We start from the raw sequence: 20677 nt of genomic DNA on the forward strand, positions 1-20677 counted from the left end.
GAAAGTACTGGACTAGCCAACTCTAAAATAAACTACTAAGAAGAGTAACATTTAAATGTGTTGAAAGTGAGATGCAGCTTGATCTGCAAACTGTACTTTAATATGGTAAATCTATCTTTTGACCAAAAGCATGACTAGTTTGCACAGACCATCATTAAGGAAAGCCTGAAACAATACAGTGCTAGAGGACCACTCATTTTCAAAAATCACACATGCATGCACACAGCATTTTTGTACAACAAACTGCAGTTCTGTCAGTCACAGTAACTACGCTACGAAACAATTTTTTCTTTTAAATTTTCTTTTTCTACAGGTAACCCCCTCCCCCAAATTCTTAACAAAGGAGATAGCACATGGATGAATACAAAAGACTATCAAGGTTTTATAAGATTTTAGAAAGTAAAATGAATAAATTTGTGAAAGACAGGCCTACATATTTTAAACACTAAAAACTTCTTAAGTATTCAGACTGGTAAAGAAAACAGACTGCCTGCTAGTGTTTGGTTTTAAGTATTTTCTTTATTTTGGATGATTTTATAGTTCCAGTACTTATCAGAACATCAACTGCAGGTAAAATTGTTTCAGTACATCTGCAATAAATTTCTCTGTCCAGACAACACCTCCTCTTCCTGCTCTATATGTCACTTTTAAGTCCTCCTAGCACAATTCTTTATCTTTTCTCATGTAATCTGATTTTATAAGGAATAATGAAACTTTTAGATGTCATCAGCTGTGTTATGTCTCTCATCTCAAAGCTGTGTGTTTTGTTTCTGTTACATGTAGCACACTGTCCTTGGTCATGAGGTGTGTTCCTTGGCACCCTGATGAAAAGAAAAGAAAACAAACAAACAAACAAACAAAAAAACCCAAACCACCCAGCCAGCTAAAATCACTAATAATGAGGAGGCAGATTCTCTGTCTACTCTCTCTAGGGAAACCCTGGGAGCTTGATGACTACGAAAGAAGGAAATGGCAAAGGAACATACATGAAACATGTAATTCAGTGGTACTGTTTAGACACACTTGAAAAAAAAAAGAGAGGAAAAAGCTGGCACAGAACAATTCAGAGCAAAGTGAACGAACTCCCACTTTCGGCTCCCCTATTCTGAGTTTATACTGAACAGTTGTTAGAATGACAAAGCACAGATCGAACACATAGAGAAGGGTGGTTTTGCCCCTTTGCCAGAGCAGTTCTGGCATTTGCCTTCATCTAGCAGATGTCTAAGAAAGGGTTAGACCCCATCCATCATAACATTACAAGGACAAAAAGATGTCCTCATGGGAAAGACAGCCCACCTGTTCTGCTGGTTTAGCTCCTCTTTGCGCTTTCAAATCTGGATGCTTTTAAAGCGCTGCATTTGTAAGATCAAAGGCCAGTAGCTTCAACAGCAGAGTATGTCTTAGGCTAGGGAATTGATGTGATATGGAAACCACAACTTCTCTTTAGTGGCTGGAGCTACATAGTCTCTGGTGTAGGGAAAAGGGGCCCATTAAATTCAAGACTGATGAAGTTCCGAGCAGATCTGTCAGCAATCAACCATAAAGAAAACTGACTGTTGCTCATCTCTTTTCACAGGCTTCTAGCAGTAGATATACCAGCAAAAGAGGAGAAAGGCAGTGAGATGTAAATGGGAGGTAATCGGGAGGATTTCAGAAGAACAGACAGACTTTAACATAATGTTTGCTATGCTTAAAGAAAGTCAAATGTTCAATGTAAGATGGTTAATTTTTTAACTGCTATTGTGAAGACCTGAACACATCTCTGAGGACATTAAGATGTATAGCTTACTGACAGAGAAGTCAGAAAAAGCCTAATGCTATTGACTGGCGTAACTGATTTTCTAGTCTTTCTATAATCGTTTAATTAGTATTCAAAGAAATAGATAGTTTTATTGAAATATATTCTTGAAATCTAATCTATGGTAAGTAACTACACTTAGGTGAAGCATAGAGGCAGAGCAGAAACCATTAAAACAATAGCTCTGTACTTACTAGGTGACTTTCTATTTTTTGTAGGTTTTTTCAAAGTTTTTTTCCTGATATATTTATAGTAATTTAGAAAAATTATGTAAAAATTCAGGTTTAGCCAAAGATATATGATCATGTATATAGTAAAACTTGGAATTGTGTGTTTAAATTGAAAAAATAGATTTTGGATTCTGATAGTAATTAGCCCAAATAATACATGGCAAGATAGCGCTTTTTTTTTTTTTTTTTTTAACTAAAACTATACAAATTGTGCAAAACACATTGTGATGGAAGAGGATCACAAATAACACACTATTTTTTGGACTTCCGAATGACTGAAGAAACAACTGCCTGAGCCTTAATCACATCAAACTCAGATACAACAATCAATTCAAAATATCATAAAAACTGTGAAGGTACTGCAGTTGTTCTCTGATGCATACAATGCCAATTCTCTTAGTTGCATACTTTCAATACAAATAAAGGTACTGAGTTAAACTTAGAGCACGTTACTATGATTATACCTGTTTCAACAAAGTGTAGTTGGATCCATCAGTGCTAATTTTTCTTATTTCATGATGATCAGCCAGAATTAAGAAAGGTTCCTCATCTAAACCCCAGAAGAAAGAATATATTAGACTAGCTTTTACGTTAATTTATGGAAAATCAGGAATACAATGCTGAAATACAGATGGCTTGAAAAATAAATGTTACATGCTCTGATCAATGTTATGGATGAAAGAAATATTTAAAACATTTAAATGTTCCAAGAAAGATCAATGGTGCAGTATAAAAATGAACAAAGCAATCAATTAGTATATCTTTCAGTGTAATTTAATCTTTTGCCTTTGTAATATGGGAACCATACTGAATTTTATGCTAATGTAATGTCAGAGATTAAATTTGAAATATATTTCACACCATTTGTGCTAGTTTTTAAATATCATTAGATAAATAATGAACAAGGAGATTTTCTAATTTCTTGAATTATTTTTAACAATTTCTAAAGGCAGAAATTGATCCTTAGCTATAAATGCAAACTGCACATTCACATACTTTAATATTTAACATTCACTTTGAAGTTATTATTAATAAGGAGACTATTATTTGTTATTGTTGCAAAACAAACACATTTTGACCATTGCTTTTTGAAATTTCAATAGTCAAAACATTCTGGAAATAAAGAAACAGAGCAATCTGGACAAACTTAAATTCTCTAACACTAAACTTCAGCCAGATTTGACTTTTTTCACTCTGTTTTTCTAGTTTATCTGAAAATATTCCTCCAGATACTCAAGCACTCCATCATGTACTTCCTATCTACTTCCTATCTACTGCTCATACATTCTGGGATATGATGTGTGGTCCAAAATACTATACTCTTTTAGTGAATACTTTGTATCACCTTGCATTCATTTCATGTTTAACTCTTAATACATTCTCCAGTTCTTACATGATCTGAGGCATCATCCTCAGGTCAGACTAAGCTAGTGGGTTGTAGAGAAAAGCTGCTCTGATGCTGTGAAGAGTTCAGGGCAATTTATGCAAGAAATCAGCATTAAGCCAGCCACCACTTGTTGGCAACTCCTTTCACCACAGCTATCCTTGCTACAGCACAGCTGTAACTTTGTCAGCATCACTTTTCAACTTTTATATACTACTCCTCCAATATACAACTGTTCTATCATGTGTTCCAACTTCTCCTCTTGTCTGAGTAATCAATGGCTTCTAAATGTATGAGTGATCTGCAAGGTGGAAAGCTAAATCAGACCCTGTAGCTCTCCTGTGCTTCCTCCAATTAGTCAGTGAAGCACCTGAGACAGGAATCTGAGGCAGAGAGAGGTTCCAGTCTTCCTGACATTTAGACAGGAAATAGAACCAGTTTTAATATATCTATTAAAAAAAAAAAAAAGTTTGTGCAAGGCTGGAATAAGAAGGAGTCTGCTCAAACTGTAAGAGATCTGCCTGTGTTATGAAGGAAATCCAGCAGAAGGCAATAATGGGGTTTTTGATTCTTTTCTGCTGACCTTTTTCTTCTCCTTTCACTGATCTAATGAATCCTACTGACTGGAATACATAAAAACAACATGAGGGGAACAGAGAGAGGGGTAAGGAATTAACCAGTGTTATTATGTATCTTGAACTTTACTGTGTGTTACATATAAGCAGTAGCTGATTTTATATTTAAGCTGGCTGACTGCTCTGGGACCAAGGGAATCAGTATTTTTATTACATTTTCCTATTTTGCCTTTTGCTGTGCTCACTAGATACATTTAACATACTGGGAAGTTTAAAGGACAGTGTAATATTCTGAAGTTGATAAAATAAACAGCAGCAGTCTTCTAAATACTTATCATAAACACATTAATATTATCATGTGACTCAAAAGTAGAAATTAAAAGTGATTTTTCAACTTTCCCAATCTTTTCTAAAAAAAGTTAGTAATTCAAACTATCATAACCCACTGCAGCTATTCACCAGAAATTATCTCAGCACAACACATACTAAAAATAGAACTTATATCACATTCGGATATTGAATCACATTCCTAGTGTTTGTTGAAAAGTAATGTGCTTCCAAGTAACTTTGCTTATCTTGCATAAACAGGGAACAACACAGACATCAGAGCTAGGGCATGGTGCAAACTATTTTGGATACAGCTGCGGATAAAAAAAAGTGATACCTGAAAGAGATTTACAGCCATTTAGGTTATCAGGTTGTATTTCATACCCATCTGCACACAAGCATTTGTAGGTTCCATATGTATTGATGCATTGCTGGCTACAGGGAAACCCAGATGAACATTCATCAATATCTACACAGGTTTTGCCATCATCCTTCAGCCAGAATCCAGGCCAGCATTTGCACTGGGAAAGACACATACATTCATTTGTATTACTGGTTGATTCTGTTTGATATTTTAGTTTATTTATCCTCTTCTGAGTATTTTAGCACCCTAAACTTTCTCAGCTAGCCTCAATTTTTCAGGTAAAAACTAATTAAATTGCTATTGATACTACTTACTGGAAGGCATACCTACATTTCTTTTATAATTATAGCTGGTGTGATTGTAAGCAGTATTCCCACCCTTATTCTCCCTTCAAATTACCCTCTCCTGTAGAATAAGCAATTATTCTGTCTTCTTTAACTGGAGAAAAAATGAAACACGCGTTTTCAAAAATATGGAAAGGTTTCTTCTACCAAAATAATGATGAATAATGATGAACACCTTTGGTGTTCCTTATTTTAAGGTGCACATATGTTTTTTGGGAAGGTAAATGTAGAGTCTTTAATAATTTTTCTTCAACAATTGATGGCATCCAGCATTCTGTGTAACAGAGACAGTAATGTGAGCGAGAACTCTGAGGCTGACTTTTATTGGGGTCTGATGATAACTGTGGTAAGCTGATTACATCAAGTATGAGAGTGATGCAAAATACAGCTAGATAGAGAGAAGTGAGAATGGAAGAGGAAGTTAATATCAAATGATTTAAAAAAAAGTTCTAAAACCAGCAAAGAAGTATCAGAAGAAACTGATAACAAACTGAACTAGGGAAAATAAGGGTTTTTCAAATATAGTAGGGAAGATCAATTATTATAATACTATTAGTCCATTATTACATTAAAAAATTAAAAATGTCAGTAAAACTGCAGAAATTGAATACAATCTAAATAAAGATTTCTCTTCTGTATTCCACAAAACTACAAATGATGTTGTCATTTCACATTATGGTGATGAAATACATTTAATTAAGAGACAAGTTACACAGAGGAACAGTCTAAAATAAAATAACTTGTATTTAAGGTTTTTGAAAGAACTAAGTGAAAGCAGCTCTCCGCAATTTTAAAAATTAGCGTAATTTTCAGTAAGTTTTTAGAATGGTGAAAATTCCTCAGGACTGAAAGGAATTAATCCTGTGGTAATTTTTAAAAGAGTTATACTTATTGGGTAATATACATAAACAGTATAATTAAGCAAAGATGAGTCGTTGAAACACGTGCATACTTTCACCACTGGACAAGTGTTTGTCATGTTGCCTCCTGCATTCTCTGCAGAGACCAGGAACATGTTGTCTCCACAATGATGCTACTTCAGTAAGATTTTTGTTGTACCCAACATAGTTGCCAGGTCTCTAGGCTAGGAGACTGTTTTAGAGAGGGGGGCTTGAATACCTTCGGAGCTAAGCCAGATTCTGTTTAGCTCGCAGTGGGCGAATATACTATTGAAAAGATGAGAAGTTTGCAGGTGAGGTTAGAGAGACTACGAAGTTAAAACCTCGAAAACTCTCTCTTCTGTCCTTAGCTTCAAATTTTAAGTTAGCACGGTGGTTAGGGTTTGTACAATTCCTGAAAAGTCCAGATGATCCTTTCTCAACATCTCAGACTCAAAGAATGGATTCAGATGATTTAGGAAACACAGCCACATGCAAGCAACCACAGAGTTTATTCTGGAAATAAGGCAATTAATACTTTGTTCTATTATTTATCTTAGTGTCTATTACTTAGGAAAAAAATTGGAGAAAACTACTATTCCTGCAACTCACTCTTAGGTGTTTTTCTTTCTGACAGCTGAAAAGCAGATTGTTTTTTGGTGCTCTGTGTACATCTGTATGATTTATTATATTAAAGTATTGTATGTTATTTTCCCATAGATTTAAACTGAAGTATTGTACCAGTTTTTGTAGAATTGGCAGTTGTTTACTTACTGGAAACAGGAATTAGAATGTACTTCTTTACCAGGAAGTACAACACACTGGAATTTTTGTTATGATGAGGCAATAGTTAAGAAACAGTTAAGAATTAGGAAATTACATTACATTGTATCACAGTCTGTAATTATTCACCTTGTATCCAACAGGAAGATCCTGACAATCTTGAGAACAGCCACTAACTTTCTTACTGAGGCATTCATTAATGTGGCAGCTTCTCTCATCAGATCCATCATTACAATCTTCTTTGTTATCACAAACATCACGTTGAGGAATACACTTGCCATTTTTGCACATAAAGAAAGAGCTGTTACATGACTGCTCTGGAAAAGAAAAAAGAGAACGTGGGACTTTTTCTTTGTGTAGTTTACTGGTATTTGGACCAGTTGCAATGGTCCAAATGCAAGTCTCCAACTTACCGTTCCCTCCTACGCATTTGTTTTCATTTAATTGAGAATCCTCAATATTATCTCTGCGCAAAATATAGTAGCAGTTCCACACTTTACAAAACTTACAAAGTATGGCTTCTCTCCCCTGTGGATGGTGCAGGGTTGAGTAACATGCCTGACCTAACTCTGAAGTGTTTCCTTTTCTGAGGACACTGATAACAGTCTTTTTTCCTTGTTGGCAAAATGTGAAGGAAACTCCTGTCTTTGACACCCCCACCTCTTGTCAGACTTTCTTGAAACTGGTCAATGTATTTAAGGCAAGACTTACTGACTGACCACTTTCATGATTACACAAGACTCATTTCCTTAGACCAGGCTAAAATGAAATATTTCAAATTAGAAGTCTGGTAAATATCTATAGCATCATGTATTTGATGTAATACAAATTGGAAGTACAAAATAGTACAATGACAACATTGAAGATAAACTTTTACAATCAAGTAGAACTATATTTAATTAAAATACTCTAATTCCTTAAAAGAACTTCTGTAATTGGACTTAGAAGTTAAATTTGGGAAAATTAATGGGAGAACTAGAGGCTGAAACACAAGATAACTTCAGTGAATTTTCCTCCTGTAATGAATGACTTAGATCAGAACCAGATCAGATAGTTAAACAGATCAGATAACTGATACACATACATATTACTATATATTCCATACAAATCCCAAGGTTTGAAATATTGTAAAATTAATTTCAGTTTTTGAAATTATCTGAAAATTCTTATGTACATTTATGATACTAAGAACTTTTGTACAATTGTGAAGAGACTGGCAATACCAAATTGAAGTACTCTTTGTGAGTTGAAATTTCAGCAACAATATGGGATTTTCAAACAATTAATATTGTTTTGGATATCTCAATTTTATACAGTTGTTCCAAATATTAATATTTTATGTGACTTACATTACAGGTTTAACACTAGTTTTATTAGCGATTGGGAATTTTATGGGTGACTTCAATAGAAACTGGTAAAACATATCTTCCTAAATTAAAACACATAAGCACGTGTACAGCCTCAATCCTAAGCAACAGATCCTTTCACCTACATTCAAGTTTTTCAAATCAGAATCAAAAAACTTAAATAAATTTAACAGAGAGAGGCATACATATATTGCCTTACCTCAAAGCAAATGAATGATTTCCATAAAAAATGGCATAACGAACTTATGAACTTAATGAATTTATGAATTTAATGAACTTAATGAACTTAATGAATTTATTATGGTGTAATAAAGTGATTAAGATCTAGGCAGATGAACTGGACTTTCAAGAAGTTGCAGAATAGGATACCATATGCAGACCAGGTTTCATTTACCACTGAACAGACAGACAGATCTCAGCAACACTATGTGTGCCCATTAAAAAAAAAAACACACAAAAACAATAAAGTCAACCACATCCAGTTAGTAATTTACTAATAAAGATATATTTGTGTTTATTGTAGAAAGAACAACCTAACCTCCCCCTTTGTATGATCCAGTTCTGAGTATATATGTTAAATACACTGAATGTGTTTAGGACAACAGATCAGCTACTCTATGCTTTGACAACAATTAAGGTAAGACCATCTTGTTTTAGTACTAATAGAATTTATGCATTAATAAACTATTGAGCTGTTAGCTAAGGTTTTGATTACTCAGGATTGACGAACTATGATCACATTCTCCTTACAAGACATAAGGAACATTACCTGGAAGAACTCTATCTTTAAGCCACTAGGTTTTACAGTTTTCTGTCTACAATCCTAAATCATTGTTTTCCAGAAAGAAAGGTTATAAGTATTACTCAAAAAATGAAATACAAACCTGAGCTTTTGCATTTTATGTTTATAGGTGCTTCATCAGAATGGTCTGGGCAGTCAAAGTCCCCATCACATTGCCACTGAGAATTTAACAGACATCTTCCATCAGCACAAGTGAACTCTCCAGGACGACAGTGACGATACCCTAGAAATACAGTAATCAATGACTTCGTGCTTTTCTCCATACTTTGGAAATAAAATTTTGCACAAAGCAAAATAAGTAAAAATGGATCTTGTTGTGTAAAGCTCTATGTGCTTATACATGCGCCTGCCAACAGAGAAATCAAATGTGTCTTACACAGCACAATGTAGTCACGAACCAATTCCCACATATGTAAAATATACATCTGCAACTCTCATAATCGTAAACAGATTTTTCTTTAGATGTAGTTTAACATTTTGCTATTTTAGGAAATAGCTAATAGACTTTTTAGAAGTTGCCGTACTCAACAAATACTTCTACACCACGCTTACCACTTTTTTCCCTTTAAAACACGCAGAACACTAACCACTTTAACCATACTAAGTATACATTTTCTAAACCCTCTGCAAAGTAAATAAACATATATCAACTTTTACAACATTTTCAAAATTGAAATGGTTTTCTAACAGAAAATATCAATATATAATGTAGTAAAGAAACCATAGACAGGCATTTGTCTCTCAGAACCTGGCTGTTTAAAAGCAACAAACCAGTAGAAAAACTTAGAAAAGTCAGAACAAATTTAGTTTTTCCTATTCAGTTTTGAAACATAAAAGTTGAAAAATTCCCAGATGGATAATCATCTTTTCTTTATAAGATATTTACTTTTAAGATTTATTACACCAAACCAACTACTGAAAACTTACCTTCCTGTTTGTGAAAGAGAACTGTAATTTTTCCTGTATATTATATGTATAAATTCTATCTCAAATAATCTGTACCCCGTAAAAGAACCCTTAAAGCAAGTCTAAATTTAACTTAAAACTCAGATAACCTGTACAAAATCAAAGGCAGATGTTGGGGAATTATGAAGAAGTGATCAGAGACAGAAGGTAAAAAATGACTGAGAAAACTGGAAAGCATATGGTAAAGGAGAGTATGGAAGTAGTAAGGAGAAAAAGCTTAAGGGTAAATTTTTGTGTATTAAATATGCACACTGCTGCTAAATTATCCAGGAAGTCTTTTACTTGATTTGACTTGTATTATTAGAGCTGTAATCCATAAGTTATATACATGGAGTTATCATTATCTTGGTTCACTGAGGAAAATCCCACAAATAAACTTAAGTAAAGTATGAAGACTTACAAAAATACAAGGTAAAAATGATTATAAAACAAGAATTACACAGTAAGACTCTTACAAAGTAAGAATGATTTTGCAACTTTTTTCTTTAACCAATTTCAATTAGGTCTAATATTCTTTCCTCTTGAAAACAATGAAGATTTTAAGCTTTAAAAACTTGACTTGACTCTTCTAAGAAACAAATGCAAAGTGATAGTAACTACTGAAACTTTGATTAATCTGTAAACATCAGAAACGAGCACTGACAAGAGTTAAATGAGAGAAGTAGAAAGTTAATATTTGTTCTTTCTTCTAATTACTATATCCCCTGCCATGTGGTATAGCTTTTTTCTGCTAGCAGATGGAAACATGACATTTGACTGTCTGGGATGAGATATCCTTCTACATCAAGATCTTTAATCCTCTCGTAGCTTTAGCTGTCATTTGGAAATATGTTGATGTACTACTTTCAAAGCACAGTATGCTATTACATCAATTATAAAAAACAATTTGAATTCGAAATAGTTCACTGGCCCTTTGAAGGATTTTTTAAAAATTTTTTTTGCCCTCTTTTACATAGATCATGCTTGAAAGAAGGTAGGCTGGCTTGATACTGAAAAAAGGTGAAAAAAAGGCTTTTTGGTCGTCCGAGACACCTTTGGTTGGAAGTGTTTATAGGCCTACAGCTTTACCTCAAATCTGTAGTGTTTCACAAGGATGTTGTCACAGAAAAGGTCACTATCAATCTAGAGGAAAAGGGCATCTGCTCCCTCTTTTACACGAACATTGCTTCTACTCCGGATGGATAAGATTTAAAGAAATCAGAAACTGAAATCAAAAAATTCTTCCTATTCCTATATTAGCTTTTTGATTAATCATATAAATAAAGTTGAAGTCTTTAATCCAGAATATCCTTCAACAGGGTTTCCCACAAAAACTTTTTGATTCTTAAGAACATAAGAAATACCTTAGGGCATCAGACCAACAGTTCATCTAGCCCAGTAGTCTGTCTCCAACAGCAGCAATAGGAGATGATATTTAGGGAGAATATATTTATTCTCATAGTCTCCCAAGTTTCTATTCTTTTTTAAAAAATAATTAATTAATTATTAAGATTTCATAAATAAGACAGGATTATAAAATGGAGTCAAAACTTATATCAAAGCAATTTTCAAAGAGTAGGAGAACCGTGAGTTTTCTGTATTTTTAAAAGGAATACCCTAACTTACCTTTTACGAATGTATTTCAAACCAAATTTTATCCCACTCAGTAGACAGACTGCTGAGGAATATTTTTATTATTATTATTCTGACATCCAGATGCAAAGGTCTAGCAGAGCTCTAACATCTAATAGGGCTATGATCAGTCTACCTAGTTTCAGCCCAAATGAGAAATTAGATGTTTAAAATCTTAGTGATTTAGATGGTTTGTTTTTAAATCCTGTTAGCACCTCAAGTTCATAGGAACTTTGAAAAGTCTCTTTTGGAATGTGCTTCCTCTTCTATATCAGTTGTTCCCTTTCGCGTAAAATTATGTACTGTATCCCTTTCCTAAAATTACACTAAAACAACAGGTTTACCATACTGTTTTAGCTTAGTCACACAACACAGTACCTACTTGATTACCAGCTAATGGGAAACAGAATTGGAGCAGCACAGCACAACGAATGTTGTTGCAGATTTCAGTACACTTGGTAGAAATTAAATAGAGCCAGTGCTTGTAGGCAGGTCCATGCTACAATTAGATCAGGTGTTTGTACATCCTCTTCATCTGTTGCTAATTCCTCCTTCTGTCTCCCTCTGAAAGTCTGCTGAACCACCACTGTTTATTTGTCAGTACTTTAAGGGACCCTGCATCTGTATGATGCTATAGAAAACAACTGAAATGCGCCAGCAAGAATACCAGCAAGAAATTACAAGCATCTAGAAGAAAATGCACCTATTTCTGAACTGTGTGAGTAACTGCTTAGGTCTAAATAATTACTTAGGAATTGAAGCCTCTTCTAAGTAAAATCTGATCAGAGCGGTTGTCCTACTCCCCCCAGCATCCAACCTGACCATGTAGTGCTGAATAAAGGAAGAAACCTATAACGAGTCACTTCCTATAAAGGATTCTGGCATGCATGAAGTGCTACTAGTGAGGAAAACAGCTTAAATTGTCACTTTTGCAGGGCTGCTCGCACAGGTCGCCTTTGGCAAAATGGCCTTGATAACAACAACTGCTAAGATAGGAACGCAAGGATAAGCAGTGCAGGTACAGAGATGCATGCTTGTAATCCACTTGTCCCGGGGTGGGGCGAAGGTACACGTAACTCTGCGGGCACGCGTGTTCAAAACTTTGGGGGATTTCATTATCGAAGGGTGTTTAGAAATCTGTGGGTGTATATTAACATTCTGTAAGTGTCTACTAAGGTGGTTTATCTGTTGTGTTGCTGCTATTGATCCTGAAGCAACTGATCTCCAATTATGTCATTAATAGATCAATTACCTGCTTTGATGCTGATTTGGTTTAAAGTACATGAATGATGCAGTTTTTCCCTAGAAAAACTTATTGTTACAAACTGTTTCTCTCAAAAAGCCATATAGCTCATGTAAGTGAAAAGGAAATGGAGTCAGCTATGAGAGGAGTGTGTTCTCTTCTTTCTTCTAGGATGGTGAAGTTCACATTGGCAAGCTGTGCGGTGCAATAGGGGTGGTTCTGCAGAAGGAAGCAGCTGCTAATGAGGACCCAGTATCCACACCATATACATTTCAGGATTTTAGTTTCCACCAGCCCTAATCTGTTCTTGCAGACTTAAAGCCCAAACTGGCCTGAGCATATCACCTGGTTCAGCTTCATTCAAAGTCCTTCTTCTCCCCATCAGTGCACTTGCTTTGTCTCTGGTCCATATGAGCCAAAAAACAGTAAGTGCAGACAACTTGGAGATTCACTTTAGAAGTGCACTCCTCATCTGATCTATGGAATGTAGATGTACCCAGGAACGCTGCTGCCTCTAAAGTACCAGCCTATTCCCAACAAGCATGAAGGGAGAAGGGACAATTTGGTGACTGGTCAATTCACCACGGGAGTAAATCTTTCCAACGTCACGTACAGTTTTAGTGATGTTGACGAAATCTGTTCTTCATAGGACTAAAAAGTGAGTGTTTATTTGCTACATTATCATACTCTTTCCCTTCAATTTTAATTGCATGGTAGATTTAAACCTTTCAGGAAAAATTTCACTAATTGAAAATATCATGTATATTTTTTCTTTTAATCTTTGGATGCCTACTTATACCATTTATGCATTTACACCTTTCAAGTGGTATGTACATTAGAAATACCTAAATTATATAGCTAGCTATCTTCTGCTGTGGTTCTCCAAGTACATTTCACAGAGTATATAAATGATACAGATTTCAGTTGCACAAATAGAAACATAATAATAATTTGTGCATGGGTTTTTTTGGACAGATTATCTACTTTCTATTTTCCATAAATATTATTTATGCAGATGAATTTTTCTGATTATTGCGTAGATAGGCTGGCTGTACACACATATTCACATTCATTCCTAAATTCAAAAGAACAGTGAAAATTAAACATTTGCATACGGCTTCAGTTGATATGATTTAACAGCAGTGATAATAATGACAGAGATGTGTCATTATTTGACAGAAAAAATGCATACAGAGATGAAGACAAAAATAGACATATAAAAATAGATTTAAATAGAGAACAAGAAGTCACAGACTATACTTTTTTGTTTTAATTCTGTTAAACATAGTTAGCAATCAGCTATAAGTCACAACTAAGGCAAATAATTTATCATTGCAGTTCCAGGTCCAAGTTCATACCAAGGTGCATTCGTTATTGCACACACTAAAAGCCAACACTAAAACAATTTTAGGAAGGGAACAGTTTTCTTATTCAACAGTGACTTAAAGTAAAAGACCTTGCAGAAAGCCCTACAGTTAGCAGTCTGAAATTTTTCTGTTTACACTACTTCGGTTATACTTGCCACATTCCAGTGATTCATCTGATCCATCTCCACAGTCATCATCATGGTCACATACAAACTGTTTGGGAATGCAGACTTTATTATGGCACATGAAAGCATTCTCGTCACAAGTGTTATTAGGAGCTAAGGAAAATACAGTACATAAAAATAAATAAAACTGAGAGCAGTAAGAAATATAGCTATTTTCTTATAGAAAAATGGAAAGAGAAGTAAATGGTTAGTCTGAATGGATTCAGTGTAAACAACCATAACTTCTGAGTCATACATAGAGTGTCACACAGTTAGATAGTAGAAAAAGCTACTCATCACTAAAGACAAAAAGATGGCTAAAATCTCAAGCAATCTGAGCCAAAAAAAGAAAGACTTCAGAAGTTGACACTGTTTACAACTAAACTATGCTCTGCCTCTAAGGAACAGAACATTTGAAAATACAGATGTTCTTCCTATGTTACTCTGCTCCTGAACAAAAGCTCTGTAAATACTTCCATATTCAATATATAGTTCAGGCTAGAAGTCATAAATGATAGAATATACATTCAATGGAGAGACAGTTATTTCAATATTTTTAACCTATACCATTTTTACATACCTTGATAAAACAAAACCCCTAACGATAATACAAAACTTCCTTATTATTGAACTCCTGACACCTTTAATAGGAATGTATCTCAGAAGACTGGAAGCAACAGTTTATAGTGCAAGAGATGTCAAGAGCTGAACAATTAGCCAGACTAAACTGGAGACTGAACTGTCTCTGCCTTTCTGATATACAATCTCTCTGATATGCAGCATCATTTTTTTCTTCAAGAAGAGGAAGAAAACTGCACAGTCAATAACAACATGCTAATTTTCATTAGTAAATCTGGTGTATAACGTATATGAAGTGACACACACATACTGATCTTCAGCTGGTGTCCATCAGTATATATTAACAAAAAACAAAGATGTTAGGCTGACTGAAACACTGAAGGATCTGGACAAGTATGCATGTATGTATCAAACTTTACTAATAATCTTGACAGTAGAAGGGTATAATACTGCAGACACAAACAGAATTTGGTATAATAAAGGCAAAAGCACTGAAAAAGGAAACACCAGACCTTTTTAATATGGAAACATACCACAGCCTGCCGTAGAGAGTTCATCACTTCCGTTAGGACAGTCTCTTTCACCGTCACAAAGCCAGTGCTGAGGAACGCAGGCATGGGAACCCAAGCAACTGAACGTATCTGCTGCACAGGTTACCGAACCTGAAAAAATACTACCGGTCAGTGTTGACCATGGCCTAACTGGTTTTTTTAAGGTAATGGGTAATGACTGTTTTTTACTTCAAAATAATGCTGAAAGAAGATTTTGTTCTGCATAGTGTGTTAAACATACAGGCTAAGACTATATTTTACAATAAAATTTTGACAAAACTTTCCCTTTACCCAGTCTCTTAAAAAGAGTTTTCTCCAAGGAAAGTTGATTTACTATACTTCATGAAAACTACCCAACAGAGAAACTTTACAAATCAGTTTTGAGCAAACACTCTATGTTTGGCTTGGCTGACCGAACGGACTATTCTTGTAAAATGTCTAATCCTCAGCTCACTCTACCCTATGCTAGAATGCTTAAAGTATTCTAAACTTTGATGGGTCAGCCCCAAATACCGAGTAGAGGACAATGCGTATCAAGTGTGGTAGTAGTGGGAGTAAGAAAATCTCTGACAGTTCCGCTCCAAGCAATTCAGCATATTGTTTATTTGACTAAATGCTTGTTATTTTTCTTTTAAAATAGGCTTTCCTCCAGATCAGATTATTATATCCTAGGATTTATTTTACTCTGTTTTAAGATAAACTTTTACACAACCCATCAGTTAATGTCTTCTCCTGGATAAGTCACATTTACTTCAGTAAAAAGGAGGTGCTGTATTTTCCAATCAGTTTGATTAGAAAGTCATGAAAAAAAAAATTCAAAGACTGTATTTGATTATTATATTACTTATTCAAGATGAAGACCAACTTCTCTTTACTTTTACTCATTTGATAATTTTGGCTATTTCTAGAGTTAAACTTCATGTTAAATAAACATTGATTTTGTATGTTTCTCAAGACTGAAAAACCCAAAGTCATCTTGATCTCTCCTTTTTTCTTGCAATTTAGATTTGTCTCCTGTTCCTAAGAAGAAATATAGCCTTAGCTCCCACTTTGTAACCAGTGTGGATTTTCCCTCTTCAAGGGAGGCCCTACAATTTTATGGGAAGGGCTTTCTTCTGAGAAGAAATCTACAACCTACTGTAAGTCATGAGATCAAAGAAATTACTCCTGAACAACCTTAAAAGAACAGAAAGTAGTAAGGTCACTTAGTAATTGCTGATATTTGGCCTTTTCTGCTTGCTTTTCCTATTTTCTGCTCTAAATTTCTCATTAAGCTTCAGGTTTTGATGTTTCTTAGGATTTTACATTTTCTATATTAGTCCTAGATGAGGTGCTTGCCTTCTCATTTCACACCTTCTCCCCTGATGCTGTTCTTGTGGGGGAGAGACAGACATCGCCTTCCTTGTCAAACAGACATTGCTTCCAACTCCCCAGTCTTCAGCCTGACCCAAACACCATGAAAAATGTGTTACAGATGGATGCCGATTTGAAGTTAAAGTAACAACTCATTCGTATTTGCCCACATTAGAACTGTATTTTCCACCTTCATCCTCTTAATTTGTTGGCATTTCTACATCTGTGTTTGATTAGGATACTAATTTAACAAAACCACAGCTCTGAAAATGAGCTAAGATTTCTTTTCAGTCTACTTAATGGAATACTTAATTTTATTAAAATTATCATAATTAACATAGTATTATTATTGTGGTATCATACATTATATGTAGAGTAAACTATTTCTGTTGTTGACTGGACTTCAAGTAAGAATATTTTTTTTAAATGAACAGGTATTTAAGAATTAAAAGTTGGATTTTTTTTAAAGAAAACTGTAAAATACAGCATAGATAAGGGTGGACCCAGTGTATAAATTATCAGGAAACTATGACAGTAAGACTTGACACAATGTGATTTTCTAAAAAAATTCACTATGACATCTCCGCTCAACTAAGCCTCAGAATAAAAGGAAAATTTTGAATTCCCTATGCAATTAAGAGGTTTGGATTTTGAGAAGAATATTATGCTATCATGTTTATGATTGTATCTAGAAAAATGTAAAGGGAATAGAAGAAAGAGCTAGAAAAAAGACTGCTTAGAGTCTTCAGGCACTTACCACCAAAATGCAAAGCTCAAATAGAGATTTTACCTCAGGGATGGGGAACAGAAAAGTTTGGTTCTCATTTTGCCCATGCCAGCGTGCCATTTGTTTCTTCACTGATGAACTATATACAAACCACACACTACCAATAAAGAAGTATCTACTAAGGCGGTGGGGGTAGGAGACTGATACCCTCTAACAGCTTAACCTTACAAGATATGGCCTTCTGAGATACTATGCTTGTTCCCTTCCCACCACCTTCACGGGATCACTTTGTTTCTTTCAAGATCTAAAATGCGACATGATACAGAACTAAGAATATTCTACTTACCACAAATAGCATCACTCTCATCTAAGCCATCTCCACAGTCATCCTCACCATCACAAGTCCATTGCTTAGAGATGCACTTGTGTGCAGAGCAGGCAAACTGATTCCATGAACAGGATGAATCTAGGAATGACACCAGCCACTTCATTTGTTAGGTTCACAACAGCACTGCACTTTTAGCATAGTTTAGGAATCTCCTAACCACTCATTTCTCTCCTCCCAATTTAGTGTATTAATATACTTAAATAAGGTATAATCCTATACCTGTATTCAGGATGTAACCAGTTGTTTAACACTTTGAATTCACCAATACATTTATAAAAAATGACATTCAAAAGGCTTGCACTGTACTGTTTTTAAACATTTTGCTAGTAGCATGAGGGCAAATACTTTAAAAACATAAGAACAGTTTGTGTATTTCATTCACATGGATGTTTTAACTATAGTGAACTGCTTTATTTTGGTAGTAGAGCAGAGACCGCACAGTCTGAATTTTCAGACACTTCCCTCATCTTGGTATTGCAGTACTTAATTGTATCTTTAAAATATTCCATGTTCTTTTTCTCACAAAAAGTTTTTGTCTATTTTGTATACATTCAAAATAATAATGTGCTTCTGCATTTCAAAATCAGCCTGCGGAACCATACTAAATAAAAGCCACTATTAAGATCTTTTCTGTAACCTTAAAATTCCACTTTTCCCAGCCTTCTTTGTTTAAAAATAAAATTTATTTTGTTTTAAATTGTTTTTGTTTAATAGGGCAAAACCCTTTCCCTCTCACCCACAAACATTGCCTAATAGATTTTATAATGTTGTACATAAGTTTGTATATGTACAAAAACCTGAAAATGTCAACATCAAACTATGCTTGATGAATGTGGTCAGGAGTAAACCTACATTTCATGGGGTACAGCAGTTCCTAATTTTTAAGTTTAAGACCAGAAAAGTAAACTGAAATTAAGTTGCAAACCAAACAGGGGTGCATGTTAACGGAAACTGGATCATGAAGAGAGTAGAGTACAACTTTAATTCGTGTAAGTGGTAAAGCAAAAACAAAAAAGGAGTATACAAATTTCAGGGAAATGGGAGACATGAAGACTTGATACAGTACTGATTCTGCTGTTCAGCTACAATTTAGTTCTAGAACTCATCTGTTCAGTTAACCCATAGGAATTTGAAGTGAAAAGACCAGCTCTCACTGCCCTGCTCTTTTATTAGGTAGTGTTTAAGAATCTCAAGAGATCTAAGACAGAACAGTCTCAGACCTGGTTCACAGTGTATGCGGTATTTTACTCACCTATATGAATTTTGTCCTTACTTTAAATAATTATACCTGTATAGCCTCTGCTACAAAGGAAGCTCATAAAGGTCTATTTTGGTTAATTCCTCCTGGAATTACACTATATTGATATGAACTCATTATGTTCATAGAAGTGTCCTAAGGAATATTTAAGAAGACTTAGTGTAATGAATATACGTTATAGCAATAGGAAAGTCTGTATACAAACAAATCTTTAGGAGAAAAATTTTGTTCATAGGACTTTCATTCTGATAGTAGATAGGGTTTAAAACACTGGAAACTCAAAATAATAGAAATTTTATTCTGAAAATGAAAATAAAAATGTAGTATTAAGCACTTTTTTTACACTGCTCTAGACTCAATTGCTGATGGATAAATACACACTTTCTGTTTCCGAAGTGCTTCAGTGATTACAGAAACACAAATAAGACAAAATGCTCACCACAGTGCAATTCATCTACTCCATCCTCGCAGTCTTTCTGCCCATCACAAAGCCAGGTGTTCAGAATACATCTTCCACTAGGACAACCAAAATAATTTTCTTCACATGTGGGTTTGTTTTGAACTGTGATAAAATAAAGAATGTAATGTAAAATGGTGTCTGCTAGTATGATTAGGAGCCTAATACATTTCTGCTAAGTTTCTAAAAACTAATGGATAGCAAGATGATTATGTTTACAAATGTTATTTTTATTACTGAATTGTGTTCATACATATTAGTGAATAGTGATAGCTAAGTACTTTAGGAAGCTGAAGTACTTCATTTATTTAGAGAAGAAACAGAACACAGCTTCAACCTAAATTAAAAGGGCCTAGAGAGGAAAATAGTTCAGTTCACAGATTTTGAGCTCAGTCAAACCAACACTGCTTGCTTATTTACACCAGCTGAAGATACAGCCCTTCCTTCTGATCGATCTGCCAGCATCAACAAGATAACCTAACTGCGGTAGTATTTTTGACACATTCTTTGGGATAAGCTACAACTGATGCATGCACTGACTAACTGGAGTTTTACTGACATCGGAGCCAGAGATTTAGATTTTGTCACAAATGAGAACACGGTTCTTGCTTGCCTTTTTTCTTTGTAGAGGGTAAGAGTCATTTCACTTTAATAAATGCTCAGAAAACAAATGCAAGAAAAGAAAACATGCCATAGATTTAGTTTCATAACATAAATACAAATATTAGTAAATGAGTGGCACACGTTATTTTCAAAATCTTAAGCAAGCATGTTGCCTGTAAAAACATAGGCAACATACATTAATTCCAAGCACTGGAAATCATTGGAGCTCTTTGTCAAGTTTTCTGTTACTTCCTTAATATATAAGGGTTATCTATGCTGTTTTTCTTTTCTTTTCTTTCTCTTGGTCTCTTGCTCTCTCAAAAAAGGTAATATTTGGTTGTTTATGGCTTCTACAGCTGCATGAATACAAAAAGAGAATAAGGAAAGAAGAAGCGGGAGGTCTATGATGACTGGGTAGGATTAAAGATTATCTAAGTATAGCCACCCCTAAATAAATATTTTGCCTTTATTTTTTGTAAGAACAATGGCACTGAACAAATTCAAGATAGTTAAAGGGAATTATTATATTCGTAATAAAGAAAACACTCAAAAACTTAA

The 20677-nt window shown here is 34.6% G+C and overlaps 1 protein-coding gene across 1 annotated transcript in view; it reads right to left on the reverse strand.

The window, feature by feature from the left end:
- Positions 1-20677, reverse strand: part of LRP1B (LDL receptor related protein 1B) — a 752762-nt gene that overhangs the window by 115049 nt on the left and 617036 nt on the right. Inside the window, exons 50-57 of the mRNA XM_067299399.1 lie at positions 19499-19621; positions 17760-17879; positions 15316-15444; positions 14195-14317; positions 8935-9075; positions 6813-7000; positions 4652-4835; positions 2493-2578 (exon numbers count right to left, since the gene is read on the reverse strand). Of these exons, the coding sequence (XP_067155500.1) occupies positions 2493-2578; positions 4652-4835; positions 6813-7000; positions 8935-9075; positions 14195-14317; positions 15316-15444; positions 17760-17879; positions 19499-19621 (1094 nt within the window). The remainder of the gene's footprint in view (positions 1-2492; positions 2579-4651; positions 4836-6812; positions 7001-8934; positions 9076-14194; positions 14318-15315; positions 15445-17759; positions 17880-19498; positions 19622-20677) is intronic.

Source organism: Apteryx mantelli, chromosome 6 (genome assembly GCF_036417845.1).
Source record: "Apteryx mantelli isolate bAptMan1 chromosome 6, bAptMan1.hap1, whole genome shotgun sequence".
Taxonomy (NCBI): Eukaryota; Metazoa; Chordata; class Aves; order Apterygiformes; family Apterygidae; genus Apteryx; species Apteryx mantelli.